Source organism: Erythrolamprus reginae, chromosome 7 (assembly GCF_031021105.1).
Source record: "Erythrolamprus reginae isolate rEryReg1 chromosome 7, rEryReg1.hap1, whole genome shotgun sequence".
Taxonomy (NCBI): domain Eukaryota; kingdom Metazoa; phylum Chordata; class Lepidosauria; order Squamata; family Dipsadidae; genus Erythrolamprus; species Erythrolamprus reginae.
In genome coordinates, this window is record NC_091956.1 from 9,308,639 (window position 1) to 9,325,617 (window position 16,979).

Below are 16,979 nucleotides of genomic sequence, written 5' to 3' on the forward strand. Positions count from 1 at the left end.
TTGGCCGTTGTGGAAGGTTATCTGATCGTTGTTCTTCAGGACCGTGCCTTGCTGTTTCCAGACTTTGTTGATTTTTCACGACTTTGAAACCAAAGCAGAGCAAAGTGTGTGTGTCTCACTTCGTGGAAGAAGGAGGGCGGTGACGTTTCTTCACAGCTGCTAGCTAAGTACTTAAGGCCTGATTAAGGGGATTGTACAGACTACCAGGTTGTTTTGGGACGAGTGCTCTTTGCAATACAAAAAGGGTGCTTTGTTTCTTTTGAATTTTGTGATAAAGAACTTTGTTTTTGAACTTTCAAGCGTGTGTGTGTGTCTGAAATTTTTACCCTTGAATTTTCGGGAGACTCATACCATAGAGCCCGACAGAACATAAACGTACTACCCTCAATGCGTCTCCCCACCCCCACCCCGTGGGGGCAGCAGCCCATTACTGGTTGTAAGTGTAAAAAATAATTGTAAGTCACTTTTTTTTAGTGCCACTGTAACTTCAAAGAAGCTGTAAGCCAAGGAATACCTGTATTGAGTTTAAGACAGCCAATGGTGTCAGGCAGCTTTCTGGTACATAAAATAGGATGCTTGAAACCAATGACTCAGGTGGTGGCTTAAGCCAGTGTTTCCCAACCTTGGCAACATGAAGATATCTGGACTTCAACTTTTATTTATTTATTTATTTATTTATTCATTCATTCATTCATTCATTCATTCATTCATTCATTCATTCATTCATTCATTTATTAGATTTGTATGCCGCCCCTCTCCGTAGACTCGGGGCGGCTCACAACACAATAAAAACAGTTCCTGACAAATCTAATAATTTACAATTTAAAATTTAAAATAGTTTAAAAAAACCATTTTTAAGCAGACATACCTACAAACATACCATACATAAATTGTATAGGCCCGGGGGAGATATCTCAGTTCCCCCATGCCTGACGACAAAGGTGGGTTTTAAGGAGTTTGCGAAAGGCAAGGAGGGTAGGGGCAGTTCTAATCTCTGGGGGGAGCTGGTTCCAGAGAGTCGGGGCCGCCACAGAGAAGGCTCTTCCCCTGCGGCCCGCCAACCGACATTGTTTAGTCGACGGGACCCGGAGAAGGCCCACTCTGTGGGACCTAATCGGTAGCTGGGATTCGTGCAGCAGAAGGCGGTCCCTGAGATATTCTGGCCCGATGCCATGAAGGGCTTTATAGGTCATAACCTATAATTGAATTGTGCCATGAAGGGCTTTATAGGTCATAACCAACACTTTGAATTGTGACCGGAAACTGATCGGCAACCAATGCAGACTGCGGAGTGTTGGTGTAACATGGGCATACCTGGGGAAGCCCATGATTGCTCTCGCAGCTGCATTCTGCACGATCTGAAGTCTGGCTGGGGAATTCTGGGAGTTGAAGTCCAGATATCTTCAAGTTGCCAAGGTTGGGAACCACTGGCTTGAGCAGCCAGGACAATTCTGCAAACAATTTGTGCTAGACAACGATTTCAGCGAAGGCTTTGTACTGTTGCAGTTGCATAATATCGAAAAGAGGCAGTGGGTCTCTTTAGGTTTCCCTGCCAAAGTCATTTGCGTGTTGCCAAAGACTTGCTCCGGGAAAAATTCAGGTCACGCAGGCAACATACCAGCTTTGGGAAGGAAGAAAAGGAAGGAGGGAGGGAGGGAAGGAAGGAAGAATTTACAGGCAAAAGCTGAGCGCAAATGGCATCCAATATCAATATATCTCGGATTGTACTTTTTCATCATCATCCTCAGATGCCTCTGCAGCGTTCCTCTCTACAATAAAATTCCTTTGTTTTCCTTCCTTCTTTTTTACTCTTTGTTCTATCGGAGCATGCAAATCCATGATTACGTAAGGGTGCGTGCACAATGAATCAATTTGCCCATTCAATTAGCCCTTCAAATATAAAACTGTTCCTTTGCACGGATTAAAACATAAACAAAAGAAAAGAGGGGGAGGGGACACACGATATATTAATAATGGATTTAGGATTCCTCCCCCCCCCCACAATTATAAATCATTATATTTCAAAAGTGTAACAAAAGACGGCAGACATAATATCCTGCTATTTCTTTTGAAAGTTATCCGTGGTTGCTTCTATGGGTCATTAACACAGATATTTGGTGATATATGAGGTTAGGTATCACAGCATGTCACATTTTTACAGGTAGGTGTTATAATTTTATCAGCTATATTAAGTGCTCTTAAATATAGACCTCCAGATTCAGACGTTAACCAGTGTCGCATCTCTTCTCCTAAGAAAGGATTAAATTTACACATTTCCTACAGCATCTTAATCCTTCCTTTTCCTATTCATTTACTTCCTTCTTTCTTTTCCTTTTTCCTCCTTTCCTTTCCTTTCTTCTCCCATCTTCTCCTTACCTTCCCCTTCCCCTTCTTTCCTTCCCCATCTACCTCTTTCCTTTCCTCTCACCCCCCTTTCTCTTTCCCCTTCCCCTTCTCCTCCTCCCCCTCCTCCTTCTCCTCTTCTTCTTCCTTTTCTTCTTCTTCTTCTTCCTTTTCTTCTTCTTCTTCTTCCTCTTCCTCCTCTTCTTTTCTTCTTCTTCCTCCTCTTCTTCCTCTTCTTTTCTTTTTCTTCTTATTTTCTTCTTCTTCCTCTTCTTCCTTTCCTTTCTTCTCCCATCTACTCCTTTCCCCTTCCCTTTCTCTCCTTTCCCATCTTTCCTTTCCTTAGAAACATAGAAACATAGAAGACTGACGGCAGAAAAAGACCTCATGGTCCATCTAGTCTGCCCTTGTACTATTTCCTGTATTTTATCTTAGGATGGATATATGTTTATCCCAGGCATGTTTAAATTCAGTTACTGTGGATTTATCTACCACGTCTGCTGGAAGTTTGTTCCAAGGATCTACTACTCTTTCAGTAAAATAATATTTTCTCATGTTGCCTTTAATCTTTCCCCCAACTAACTTCAGATTGTGTCCCCTTGTTCTTGTGTTCACTTTCCTATTAAAAACACTTCCCTCCTGAACCTTGTTTAACCCTTTAACATATTTAAATGTTTCGATCGTGTCCCCCCTTTTCCTTCTGTCCTCCAGACTATACAGATTGAGTTCATGAAGTCTTTCCTGATACGTTTTATGCTTAAGACCTTCCACCATTCTTGTAGCCCGTCTTTGGACCCCTTCAATTTCGTCAATATCTTTTTGTAGGTAAGGTCTCCAGAACTGAACACAGTACGTATTCCAAATGTGGTCTCACCAGCGCTCTATATAAGAGGATCACAATCTCCTTCTTCCTGCTTGTTATACCTCTAGCTATGCAGCCAAGCATCCTACTTGCTTTTCCTACCACCCGACCACACTGCTCACCCATTTTGAGACTGTCAGAAATCACTACCCCTAAATCCTTCTTTCCTTCTTTCCTTTCGTCTCCTCCCCTTTTCCCCTTCTTCTTCCTCTCTTTTCCTTTCCTTTCCTTTCCCTTCCCCTCTCTTCCAGTGTTCCCTCTAATTTTTTTGGGGGGTGGGCGGAAAAGTATAGTGTCTGAGCCGCAGTCCCTTCGGGACTGGGCGGCACAGAAATAATAAATAAATACTGTGTGTCTATAACAGTGAGCTCATAATAGGGCAACTCTATCAATATCAAAATGCCACTTAAATAGTTGAGCTAGTTTCAAACTAGATTTTGATTTTCTTTCTCTCTTCCTTACTCCCATTCTTTTTCTTTCTCTTTTCCTTCCTCTCTTTTTTCTATCTGTTTCTCTCTCTTCCTCTCTTCCTCTCTCTCTCCTTCCCTCTCACTCTTTCCCTCTCGGCTTCTGGGCAGGTTTGGAAAACTCTGAGTTGATGATGATTTTTAAGTGAGCGATTGCTCACTGCTCAGCTTAGAGGGAACTATGCTCTCTTCTCCTTTCCTCAATTTGACTGTTTTGACATACTAGGAGTTTTCCACAGGCAGAATTTCATCTTCAGCTTTTGCAATTTCCCAGAAATTTCAGTCTTTTAGGCAGCACGGTCTGGATATTTTATGTAGAGTGGTGTGATAAAACATACTATCTACCAAAAACTACATGTTGCTAAAGCAAATCTATGGGAAGCGATGCAGCTTTGAAAGTATTCCTTGGAAATCCAGTAAGAGTTTCAGAAAAGCAAGGAGGGTAATTTCCTGCACAATATTCTTCACGTTGAAAATGCTACTGAATAATCTTATTTAGCTCAGATCAAATAACACAGAATTTAGAGCTTAATCAGAGCATACTGTAATATATAACTATGCTTGACTTTCCCCTAGAGTGATTTTGCTAAAGAGATAAGTAAGATTAAATAATCTCATTAGGGGTCCTAGACTTACCACTTCTAAGCAGTCTATAATCTTGGTTAGTTTATCTTCAGGTAAATTCTTCAGTAAAGAAACACTTGGAAAAAAAACCAAAGGAAAAACACTGAATTCAATTTGTATACAAAGTTTTAGCTTTCAGTTTTCAACTTTACCTTTGAAACATTCTGACAAATTATCACCCTATAATTGTTTGACAAATAAATAAAATAAAAATAAACTGCATAGCAGAAGATATTTGTAGTTCCGAGTTGAACTGCGGAGTTCTTGGTATTCTCTAAACTTGGTCGTTTTCATCTAGAAGTTTTGTTACCAAACTAGGAAATGTCTTCAGTGCTAGAAATGACTGAGTTTTTCATCCATCAACAGGCACATAGGGATAAATGACATTTACATATAATTTAAAAGAGACAATCAAAAACCTAAAACAGAAACAGAAAGTCCAAAACACCTTTTTTCACCGAGTCTACGGAGAGGGGCGGCATACAAATCTAATAAATAATAATAAATAATAATCAATACCCATCTAAGCAAGGATTAACACCAGAATGAATATGAAATCAACAATCAAGCAGTAAACAATACCCCAATCAGGGAACTATCAACTCAGACAAACAATGAAATAGTAAACACCAATCTAGTGTAGGAGCTACCAAAGAAAATGACACTCCCATCAACATTGACAAGCCACTGTATATAAACAGAGAACAAATCCCACTCCCTTCAAGCACTGAAGATGTTTCCTAGTTAGGTCAATAAATACCTGCAAGAATAACAACCTAAGGACTTCACAGAATTCCATGTTGTAACATTTCCTGTATAGAGCCTCCAATTATATAAGGATTTGCATTAAGAACCCAAATAGAAACATTCAGGACTGAACTCCTAGAGAATATTCAAATTTATCTGCAATGTGCTCATTTCAAGATAATAGCTAAAGGACAATTCTGGATCTCAGAATTGGTAATAAGATGCAATTCATCTGTCTTCTAAATGCAGAAAACAGTGTTTGCAGGTAGCAGCACCTACTATCAACCCAAATACTTTATTTTTCTTTCCTTTTACTCTTTTTTTTTGTGAGATTATAAGATTTTTTTAAAATAGGGCCAAAATATTGCCCAGCAAATTCTTGCCTTAGAATATCTACGAAGTCTATGGAGAAGGGCGGCATACAAATCTAATAAATAAATCTAATAAATAAATAAATATCCTATTTTTATCTGCTGATATTAAAAAATAGAAGGATGCACCTGCCAAGTTTACCTTCTCAGAAAGTTTCTATATTGGTCATGCCTTGCTTGAGCTGTTCTTCTCATGATATTTTGGAAAACCTCTCTGTCTAACGCCCATGTTTTCACACTGGTGACAGCTAGAGAGAAAAAGAAAACAAAACAAAACAGAAAAGTAGACAATTCTAGCATATGTTATAAAACCCATGTACGTTCAGAACACATTTTCTCAAATAATGATGTTTACTAAAGTTCTTAGTGCTAGAATATCTTCACACTTTCTCTCCCAGGGGCTAACACCGAAGAGTTGCAACCAGTTTCATACTTTATTACTCATACATATATTTTTTTTGTTTACTTTGTTCATCACTTCTATCAATTTTCTTTGGGAGATGACCTACACGTATTGCAGACAAATAAATGTAGTGGCCCAAAGCATTTCAGAATAATGATTCAATTGTTATATAATATCTTCCAAAGTCATCTGTAGAAGCTAATTTTGAATATGGACATCTTCTATAATTCCATCTATACTAGAGGGGGGAAAAACCTCTGTTCTAAGCATCTTTGCATACTTTGTACCCCTTATACCAGTGGTGCCGAATCTATGGCACAGGTGCCACAGGTAGTACGCGGAGCCATATCTACTGGCACACGAGCTGTTGACCTAGCTCAGCTCCAACATGCATTGCTCTCTACATGGGGCTACCCTTGAAAAGTGTTCGGAAACTTCAGATCGTGCAGAATGCGGCCGCGAGAGCCATCGTGGGGCTCCCTAGATTCGCCCACGTTTCTGCAACACTCCATGGCCTACATTGGCTGCCGATCAGTTTCCGGTCACAATTCAAAGTGTTGGTAATGACCTTTAAAGCCCTACACGGTAGTGGACCAGAATACCTCCGGAACCGCCTTCTACCGCAAGAATCCCAGCGGCCGATAAGGTCCCACAGAGTTGGCCTTCTCCGGGTCCCGTCGACCAAACAATGTCGTTTGGCGGGCCCCAGGGGAAGAGCCTTCTCTGTGGCGGCCCCGGCCCTCTGGAATCAACTCCCTCCAGAGATTAGAACAGCCCCCACCCTCGTCTTCCGCAAATTACTTAAGACCCACCTATATCGCCAGGCATGGGGGAACTAAGACATCCTCCCCCAGGCTTTTATATTTTATGTTTGGTATGTATGTGCTGTATGGTTTTAATTGCTGGGGTTTTATATATGTTTTTAAATATTGGATTTGTTTTACTGCTATATTGTTTTATTATTGTTGTGAGCTGTCCCGAGTCTTCGGAGAGGGGCGGCATACAAGTCCAATAAATTATTATTATTATTATTATTATTATTATTATTATTATTATTATTATTATTATTTGTGTGCCAATAAGCTGATTTTTGGCTTGCACAGAGGTTCGGGGGGGGCATTTTTGGCTTCCAGAGAGCCTCCGGGGGATGGAGGAGTGCATTTATACCCTTCCCTAGCTCCAGGGAAGCCTTTGGAGCCTGGGGAGGGCGAAACATGAGCCTACTGGCCCCACAAGAAGTTAAGAAACAGGTCATTTTTGGCCTCCAGAGGGCCCCTGGGGGCTGGGGGAAGCTGTTTTCACTCTCCCCAGGCATTGGAGTATGGGTGCGGGCACTCGCGCATGCACAATAGCACCCAAGGAAAACAAGGTTTTTTATTTATTTATTTATTTATTGTTAGAGTTGAAAGGGACCATGAAGGCCATCGAGTTCAACCCCCTGCCCAAGCAGGGACCCTATAGTACACCAGTCAAGTGGCAGTTCAATCTTCTCTTAAAAATGTCCAGAGTGTTGGAGTTCACAACGTCCGCTGGTAGGTTGTTCCATTGGTTGATTGCTCTGACTGTCAGGAAGTTCCTCCTTATCTCCATGTTGTATCTCTCCTTGGTCAACTTCCAGCCGTTGTTCCTCGTCCGGCCCTCTGGTGCCCTGAAGAATAAAGTGATCCCCTCCTCTCTGTGACATCCCCTCGTATACTTGTAGACTGCTATCATGTCCGCTCTGGCCCTCCTTTTCTCTAGGCTATCCATGCCCAGTTCCCTCAGTCTCTCTTCGTAAGTCTTGGTTTCCAATCCCTTAATCATCTTGGTTGCTCTTTTCTGCACCTTCTCCAGAGTTTCAATGTCTCTTTTGAAGTGTGGTGACCAGAACTGAATACAGTACTCCAGGTGTGGTCTGACCAGGGCGTAGTAGAGTGGTATTAAGACTTCCCTGGTCTTGGAGTGTCTTCCCCTGTTGATGCAGCTTAGGATTGTGTTGGCTTTTTTAGCTGCTGCTGCACATTGTTGGCTCATGTTTAGTTGATTGTCCACCAAGACTCCGAGGTCTCTTTCGCAGTCACTACTGCTAAGAGGGGTTTCTCCCAGGCTGTATGTGTGTCCAGGGTTTTTTCTGCCTAGGTGAAGGACTTTGTTCACCATCATTACCTTATACACTGTCACATTATGTCAGAATGCATGAGGATGTCCAGATTAGAGATTCTACCTTGCATAGAAAACTTGAGCATGGTTGGGGTAACATTGGGCTATGCTTCTGGCACATTGATCAAATGTGCGTAAAAGTAAACAGTTATGAAACAACAGAATAACAGAGATGGAATGAACCTCGGAGGTCTCCTAGTCCAACTCCCTAACCAGGAAGGAGGCAATAAACCATTTCTGAAAAATGGCTGTGCAATCGGTTCTTAAAATCCTCCAGTGTTGAATCATCCAAAATTTCTGGAGGCAAGTCATTCCACTGATTGTTCTCACTATCAGGATTGTTTTTCTTTATTTTAGGTTGCTTCTCTCCTTAACTAGTCTCCATCCATCTCTTGACCTGCCCTCAGGTGCTTTGGAGAATAGTTCGACTCCCTCTTCTGTGTGGCCGCCTCTCAAATATTGAAAAACATTGCTATCATGTCACCCGTAGTTTTTTTTTTTTTAAATTAAACCAGTCATATCCAATTCCAGCAACTGTCTTTTATATATTTTATTAGCCTCCAACCCCCTAATCAACTTTGTTGCTCTCTACAACAACAACAAAAAAGTTTTTTTTCTGAAACATGGGATTGAAGGTTGATTGCTGAATGAAATAAGAGGAATATAGCAAAGCACTAAGGAAAGGGCAGTACTAGTTAAAAGTAATGCGATGGGAGAATTTAGAGAAATAAAAAAAAAGCAACAATAGAAAGCGCTCAGGCAGTAATAGTTTGGGGTTGGAAGGATGCGACAAAATGGACAATGCAAAATTGCTATAGGTACATGGTGGACCATATTCAATTTGAAATGATGGATAAAAGGATAAATTCGGATAATGAAACCGACTTGAGACAACTGATGGGACGGTGAGACAAGGTAAGACGATATATGATGAGCAGAATCCAAGACCAAGCTACAAGAAATAAATTGGAATCACTCTATAATATGTAAATAGATATATTGCTCTTGGGTCAAGTGGACTATACAAGAAACACCCCCGATTTGGTGGTGGGGTATCTGTGTGTGTCTGGGTGGTGGGCACATTTCACTATGCACTGTTTTATGTTGTGTGTATATTAAACTTGTCAAAACTTAATAAAAATAATAATAATAATAATAATAAAAAGCAAAGCCTGGATAAAAACAAACTAAAAGCTTAGCAAGTGGAGCCTTCTGCCGCACGAATCCCAGCGACCGGTTAGGTCCCACAGAGTTGGCCTTCTCCGGGTCCCGTCGACTAAACATAGAAACATAGAAACATAGAAGTCTGACGGCAGAAAAAGACCTCATGGTCCATCTAGTCTGCCCTTATACTATTTTCTGTATTTTATCTTAGGATGGATATATGTTTATCCCAGGCATGTTTAAATTCAGTTACTGTGGATTTATCTACCACATCTGCTGGAAGTTTGTTCCAAGGATCTACTACTCTTTCAGTAAAATAATATTTTCTCATGTTGCTTTTGATCTTTCCCCCAACTAACTTCAGACTGTGTCCCCTTGTTCTTGTGTTCACTTTCCTATTAAAAACACTTTCCTCCTGAACCTTATTTAACTCTTTAACATATTTAAATGTTTCGATCATGTCCCCCCTTTTCCTTCTGTCCTCCAGACTATACAGATTGAGTTCATGAAGTCTTTCCTGATACGTTTTATGCTTAAGACCTTCCACCATTCTTGTAGCCCGTCTTTGGACCCGTTCAATTTTGTCAATATCTTTTTGTAGGTGAGGTCTCCAGAACTGAACACAGTATTCCAAATGTGGTCTCACCAGCATTCTATATAGTGGGATCATAATCTCCCTCTTCCTGCTTGTTATACCTCTAGCTATGCAGCCAAGCATCCTACTTGCTTTCCCTACCGCCTGACTGCACTGTTCACCCATTTTGAGACTGTCAGAAATCACTACCCCTAAATCACTACCCCTAAATCCTTTTCTCAAACAATGTTGTTTGGCGGGACCCAGGAGAAGAGCCTTCTCTGTGGCGGCCACAACCCTCTGCAACCAGCTCCCCCCGGAGATTAGAACTGCCCCCACCCTCCTTGCCTTTCATAAATTCCTTAAAACCCACCTCTGCCGTCAGGCATGGGGGAATTGAGACATCTCCCCCAGGCCTATACAGTTTATACATGGTATGTTTGTGTGTATGTTTGCTTTTAATAATGGGGGTTTTAGCGTTTGTTTGTTTTTAAAAAATTATTACATTTGTTCTTACATTGTTCTTGTTATTGTTGTGAGCCGCCCCGAGTCTACGGAGAGGGGCGGCATACAAATTTAATAAATAATAATAATAATAATCAACAATTAATTTTTTTTTAAAGACAGGGTAACATTTCCTCAGTTGATAAATGTCTTTATGGATAAATGTATAAGGAAAGTTTGTGATGACATCAGAAATGCAGTGATTGGGATCTGAAAGTTTGTGTACTTTGGTAGAAAGGTGATGCAACATTGTTGTTAACACTTTGTATTATTGGTAACATCTACAGAATACAACTTTATATAGAACTTCAAAGTTTTCTATGCAGAGGTGATATTTTCAGGGAACTGGATTTAACAGAGAAACTGATCGGTTCTGTTCCATATATTTCTTCTTTCCACCTCTAATTAAAAAATGTATTCAGGATGTCCTCGAATTGTGCATTTTCCTACGATCGTTAATTGGGAACATGGCAGGAGAAAAAATAATAACCATATGTTGGGGTTAGCTCTGGCCCAGCTCCTGCCCCAAGGACTGTGGATGTGGGGGAAACATCCACATGCTGCAGGCCTGTTTTGCCCCTGGTGGAATCTGCTTATGAAGGCTCCTCTGACCAAGAAGACATGAGTGACAGGGAGGAGAGTGTGGCAGACAGCTCAGAAGGAGATCAATTATCTCTCTCCTCCTTGGATTCGGAACAAGAGTTAATGATACAGCCACGCATGCGGAGAGCGATGCATAGGCAGCAACAACTGAGAGATTATTATCAAAGAAAATGAGGCCACCTGTGGTTGGGTGGGGCTGTGGTCATTAGTGAAGCTGCTATAAATAGCATGTGGGTTTGGCCATTGTGGAGGATTATCTGATCGTTGTGTTTCGTGACTGCTTTACTGACTTTGACCTTTTGTGTGCTGATTTTTCCCCGCTTTGAAACTAAACCAGAGCAAAGTGTGTTTCACTTTGTGAAAAAAGGACTGTGAATTGCCTCACAGCTGCAAGCTAAGTATCACAGAACTGATAAGGGACTTTTACAAATTACCAGTTTGTTTGGAGACCAGTGCTCTTTGCTCTACCAAAAGAGGGCTTGGTTTAAGTGAATTTTCATTATAAAGAACATTGTTTTGAATTTTCAAACGTGTGTGTGTCTGAAATTTGTACATTTGAATTTTTGGGAGGAGTCTACCAGAGAGCCCGACAGAACACCATACATAGGTTTCATTCCCACAAAATCACAGCTGTCAGGGAAAATCCCCTCCCCATGGAACATAGAAACATAGAAGATTGACGGCAGAAAAAGACCTCACGGTCCATCTAGTCTGCCCTTATACTATTTCCTGTATTTTATCTTAGGATGGATCTATGTTTATCCCAGGCATGTTTAAATTCAGTTACTTTGGATTTACCAACCACGTCTGCTGGAAGTTTGCTCCAAGCATCTACTATTCTTTCAGTAAAATAATATTTTCTCACCTTGCTTCTAATCTTTCCCCCAACTAACTTCAGATTGTGCCCCCTTTTTCTTGGGTTCATAACACTTCCCTCCTGAAACTTATTTAACCCTTTAACATATTTAAATATTTCGGTCATGTCCCCCCTTTCCCTTCTGTCCTCCAGACTCTACAGATGGAGTTCATGAAGTCTTTCCTGATACGTTTTATGCTTAAGACCTTCCACCCTTTTTGTAGCCCGTCTTTGGACCCATTCAATTTTGTCAATATCTTTTTGTAGGTGAGGTCTCCAGAACTGAACACAGTATTCCAAATGTGGTCTCACCAGCACTCTATATAGCGGGATCATAATCTCCCTCTTCCTGCTTGTTATACCTCTAGCTATGCAGCCAAGCATCCTACTTGCTTTCCCTACCGCCTGACTGCACTGTTCACCCATTTTGAGACTGTCAGAAATCACGGACAAGTGAATCACAATCAGAAGACAAATTCCTTTTCTTCCTCTTCTTCTTTTCTTTTTCTTCTTCTTTTCTTCTTCTTCCTCTTCTTCCTTTCCTTTCTTCTCCCATCTACTCCTTTCCCCTTCCCTTTCTCTCCTTTCCCATCTTTCCTTTCCTTAGAAACATAGAAACATAGAAGACTGACGGCAGAAAAAGACCTCATGGTCCATCTAGTCTGCCCTTATACTATTTCCTGTATTTTATCTTAGGATGGATATATGTTTATCCCAGGCATGTTTAAATTCAGTTACTGTGGATTTACCAACCACCTCTGCTGGAAGTTTGTTCCAAGGATCTACTACTCTTTCAGTGAAATAATATTTTCTCACGTTGCTTTTGATCTTTCCCCCAACTAACTTCAGATTGTGTCCCCTTGTTCTTGTGTTCACTTTCCTATTAAAAACACTTCACTCCTGAACCTTATTTAACCCTTTAACATATTTAAATGTTTCAATCATGTCCCCCTTTTCCTTCTGACCTCCAGACTATACAGATTGAGTTCATGAAGTCTTTCCTGATACGTTTTATGCTTAAGACCTTCCACCCTTTTTGTAGCTCTGGACTATATTCTTGGTTTTTGCCACATTTCCTGGAAAAAATGCTGCTCACCTTTTATTGAAGCCGTTCTTGTGCAGTTATATAAAATAGCCAGTTCTCCAAAGGCGGTCCATGCAGGAATGGGCGACAGAAATTTGTTATGTTGATAAACCTCCAATCTACCTTCTGTTAGGAAAAAACGAAGTAAAAATCAGAATGTTATAATGATGTATTAAACTCTGCTTTCCTTTTGTTGTTTTTGTACCGCTTTCAAAACATTAATCTGTTTTTCATTTTTAGCTTGATTTTTGTTAACAAACTCGACTGGATAAATTTGGTGAGTGCCTATTTAATTATAAACTAATTGCAGTTTCAAATTGCCAGTAATTTAATTATGCAAATGCATCCTCAAATAAGCTTACTCCCTTGTTTCATGAAATGTTTTTTTTTAAAAAAAAATAGATATTTTAATTGTTGTTAAAGGAGGGGGACTCTTGTTACATTTGTTGTGTGATTTACTTCTTAAACAATTGTGATCATGGTAAGGACTTAAAGTTCACTGATAGAACAAAATTACAAAATCCCAAATTCAATCTATATTCTATTCTGTATGGTGAACCTTTTTTCCTTCACGTGCGAGTGCCCACCCCCATAATTCAATGCCTTGGGAGGGCAAAAACAGCTCCCCCCCGAAAGCCTTCTGGAGGCCGGAAACGGCCAGTTTTCCAACTTCTGGTGGGCCCAGTAGGCTCGTGTTTTGCCCTCCCCAGGCTCCAAAAGCTTCCCTGGAGCTGGGGAGGATAAAAATGCCCTCCCCCATCCTCCCGGAGGCTCTCAGGAAGCCAAAAACACCCTCCCAGAGCTTCTGTGCAAGCCAAAAATCAGCTGCCCAGCACATAGATGCATATTGGAGCTAGGCCAATGGCTCACGTGCCAGCAGATACGGTTCAATGTGCCACCTGTGCCGTAGATTCGCCACCACCGCTGTATGGCATAGAGCCAGGTTGTTGTGAAACTGCCTTTCCTTAAGGACATCTGCCTGTCCTACCAAATCATAAACTCTTAATCTTTTCCACTAAATAATCCTCGGTTTACGACCACATTTGAGTCCAACATTTCTGCCGCACGAATCTCAGCGACCGGTTAGGTCCCACAGAGTTGGCCTTCTCCGGGTCCCGTCGACCAAACAATGTTGTTTGGCGGGCCCCAGGGGAAGAGCCTTCTCTGTGGCAGCCCCGGCCCCCACCTCCTTGTCTTTCGCAAATTACTCAAGACCAAACCTATATCGCCAGGCATGGGGGAACTGAGACATTTCACCCAGGCTTTTATATTTTGTGTTTGGTATGTATGTTTTGTATGGTTTTAATTGCTGGGGTTTTATATATCTTTTTCTTTTAATATTAGATTTGTTTCACTGTTATATTGTCTTTATTATTGTTGTGAGCCACCCCGAGTCTTCGGAGAGGGACGGCAAACAAATCTAATAAATTATTATTAATTGTTTTTTCTGCAATTCTGAATTCTTAGTCTTATTTTTTAAAGACTGCTTTATTATTATTCTAGACAACTTAACAAGATGAAGGCACTGTTTTAAAATAAATGCTTGATCTGAAGAGGCCCAGTGCTATTTTATCTTCTTTTAAATAATAGAGAATAATGTATATTTCCAGAAAGCCATATCAATTTTAACAGCTCTGTACAAGTATAGCCTGAAAACGTAACAGTGCCCCGTTTAGTATTAAGATAAAGCAGCTGAGTTAAATCCTGACTTATGGATTTATGTTTGGAGTAGATCTATTTAAATAATTGGGAGGAGTTAGTGTGATTACATGTAAGAAAACTTTCTGGCATTCATTTACTGCTGTAATGTTCATTTCTCCAATTCTTTGTTATTTATATGGGTTAGGCACACGTGCACTGAAATACACAGCAAACACTGTATATCATTTGTGCGGTTTGCTGTTTGGCAAATTGCTGGGAGGCAGAGGCTTTTTTTCCCTTGTTTTCTTCCCCCAAAACTAAGGTGTGTCTTATAATACTCCGGTGTGTCTTATACTCCGAAAGATACAGTATATATTTGTGTGTATCTGTTTGTATATCAAAAAGCTGAAATTCCTCCATGAAGCCCTTTCTCTTGGGAGAAAGATAGCAAAAACCAACTATAACCTAAGTGCTAAAGCCCACTGCAACAATATCGCCAAAAAAGCTTCTAGAGTTGTTAACCTGATCCTACGCAGCTTCTGCTCAGGCAATCTCACACTACTCACAAGAGCCTACAAAACTTTTGCCAGACCCATCCTAGACTACTGCTCATCTGTCTGGAACCCATACCACATCTCGGACATCAACACCCTTGAAAATGTCCAAAGATATTTCACCAGAAGAGCCCTTCACTCCTCCACTCGAAACAGAATATCCTACGAAAATAAGACTAACAATCCTGGGCCTAGAAAGCCTAGAACTACGGCGCCTAAAACACGATTTGAGTATTGCCCACAAGATCATATGCTGCAACGTCCTACCGGTCAGCTTCAATCGCAACAACACAAGAGCACGCAACAGATTCAAACTTAAATATGAACCTCTCCAAACTTGACTGTAAAAAATATGATTTCAACAATCGAGATATCGAAGCGTGGAACTCATTACCAGACTCAATTGTGTCAACCCCTAACCCCCAACATTTCTCCCTTAGACTCTCCACGATTGACCCCTCCAGGTTCCTAAGAGGCCAGTAAGGGGCGTACATAAGTGCACTGGTGTGCCTTTCATCCCCTGTCCAATTGTCTCTCCTTTCTTTCACCTATCTTATATATTCTCTTCCTTTCATATATCCTCTCCTCTAAGTTCACTTTTACCCTTATATATATTACCACATGTCTATTTTTCTTCCTATGTATTTGTGTATTGGACAAATGAATAAATGAATAAATAAATGAATAAATAAATAATTTATTTCTCAAGATTCTGCTTAGGGATTTTAGAAACATAGAAACATAGAAGTCTGACGGCAGAAAAAGACCTCATGGTCCATCTAGTCTGCCCTTATACTATTTTCTGTATTTCATCTTAGGATGGATATATGTTTATCCCAGGCATATTTAAATTCAGTTACTGTGAATTTATCTACCACGTCTGCTGGAAGTTTGTTCCAAGGATCTACTACTCTTTCAGTAAAATAATATTTTCTCATGTTGCTTCTGATCTTTCCCCCAACTAACTTCAGATTGTGTCCCCTTGTTCTTGTGTTCACTTTCCTATTAAAAACACTTCCCTCCTGGACCTTATTTAACCCTTTAATATATTTAAATGTTTCGATCATGTCCCCCCTTTTCCTTCTGTCCTCCAGACTATACAGATTGAGTTCATGAAGTCTTTCCTGATACGTTTTATGCTTAAGACCTTCCACCATTCTTGTAGCCCATCTTTGGACCCCTTCAATTCATTTCCTCATTTTTATTGCGGCTGCTAACAATCCTTCTTTCTATAGCCTAAACTTAATTTCTTGCTTCAACCGAAGGCGAGATATCACGTGTATAAGGCCTCTAAACTTGGCGGCACATTGTGAGTAATTGCTTCCTTCAGGATGACAAAAATAAAAAAAGACCGTTTCACAGCATGCTGTTCACAAAATACCGATTTTGCTAAAGAAGAAAACTATTGTTCTGGCACAAAAAAGACGTCAATGGAAATAGGAGATGAATATCTGGGCAGGAGGAAAGGACAGATTTGCCCTTAATCCTATTTCTTTCCTAGTATTGATTTTAACGCTTAATTAGAGCTAATTCAATTCAGTTATTGATGGCTACAGAATTGAGGCGGTGTAATTTTGTCAAAGCAAGAGACAGAATTAGTCATGGTTATTTAAGGACACAAAAACGCGTATAGTCCCTGTCTACGTATCTCTGTCCATCCATCCGTCCGTCCGTCCGTCCATCCACCCATCCATCCATCCGTCCATCCATCCATCTATCATCTCTCTCTATATCTCTCTATATATATATCTACAGGGGGTGGACAAAAAAATGGACTTTTTTGGCATCATAATATTTGAACATGTTCAAATCAATCAAAACTTGACATATTTTAATGGTTTTTTTAAAAAATCTGTTATTTGATGTTTTTTTAAACTACCTTTTTTATTTACAGAAATTTAAGGAAATTGGTTATAACCTTCTAGAAATGGCAGACCTCTCAGACTTTCAAAGAGGCCAAATTGTTGGTGCTCGAATGGCAGGCGCTAGTGGAACAGAAAGTGCTCGAATGTTTGGCGTTTCAAGAGTTCATGTCTCAAAAGT

At 40.4% G+C, this 16,979-nt stretch overlaps 1 protein-coding gene across 1 annotated transcript in view; it reads right to left on the bottom strand.

Annotated features, from left to right (window-relative positions):
- Window positions 1–16,979, bottom strand: part of PRKG2 (protein kinase cGMP-dependent 2) — an 87,358-nt gene that overhangs the window by 43,658 nt on the left and 26,721 nt on the right. The window contains exons 3-5 of the mRNA XM_070756545.1: window positions 12,754–12,867; window positions 5,557–5,662; window positions 4,309–4,372 (exon numbers count right to left, since the gene is read on the bottom strand). Coding sequence (XP_070612646.1) covers window positions 4,309–4,372; window positions 5,557–5,662; window positions 12,754–12,867 — 284 coding nt within the window. The remainder of the gene's footprint in view (window positions 1–4,308; window positions 4,373–5,556; window positions 5,663–12,753; window positions 12,868–16,979) is intronic.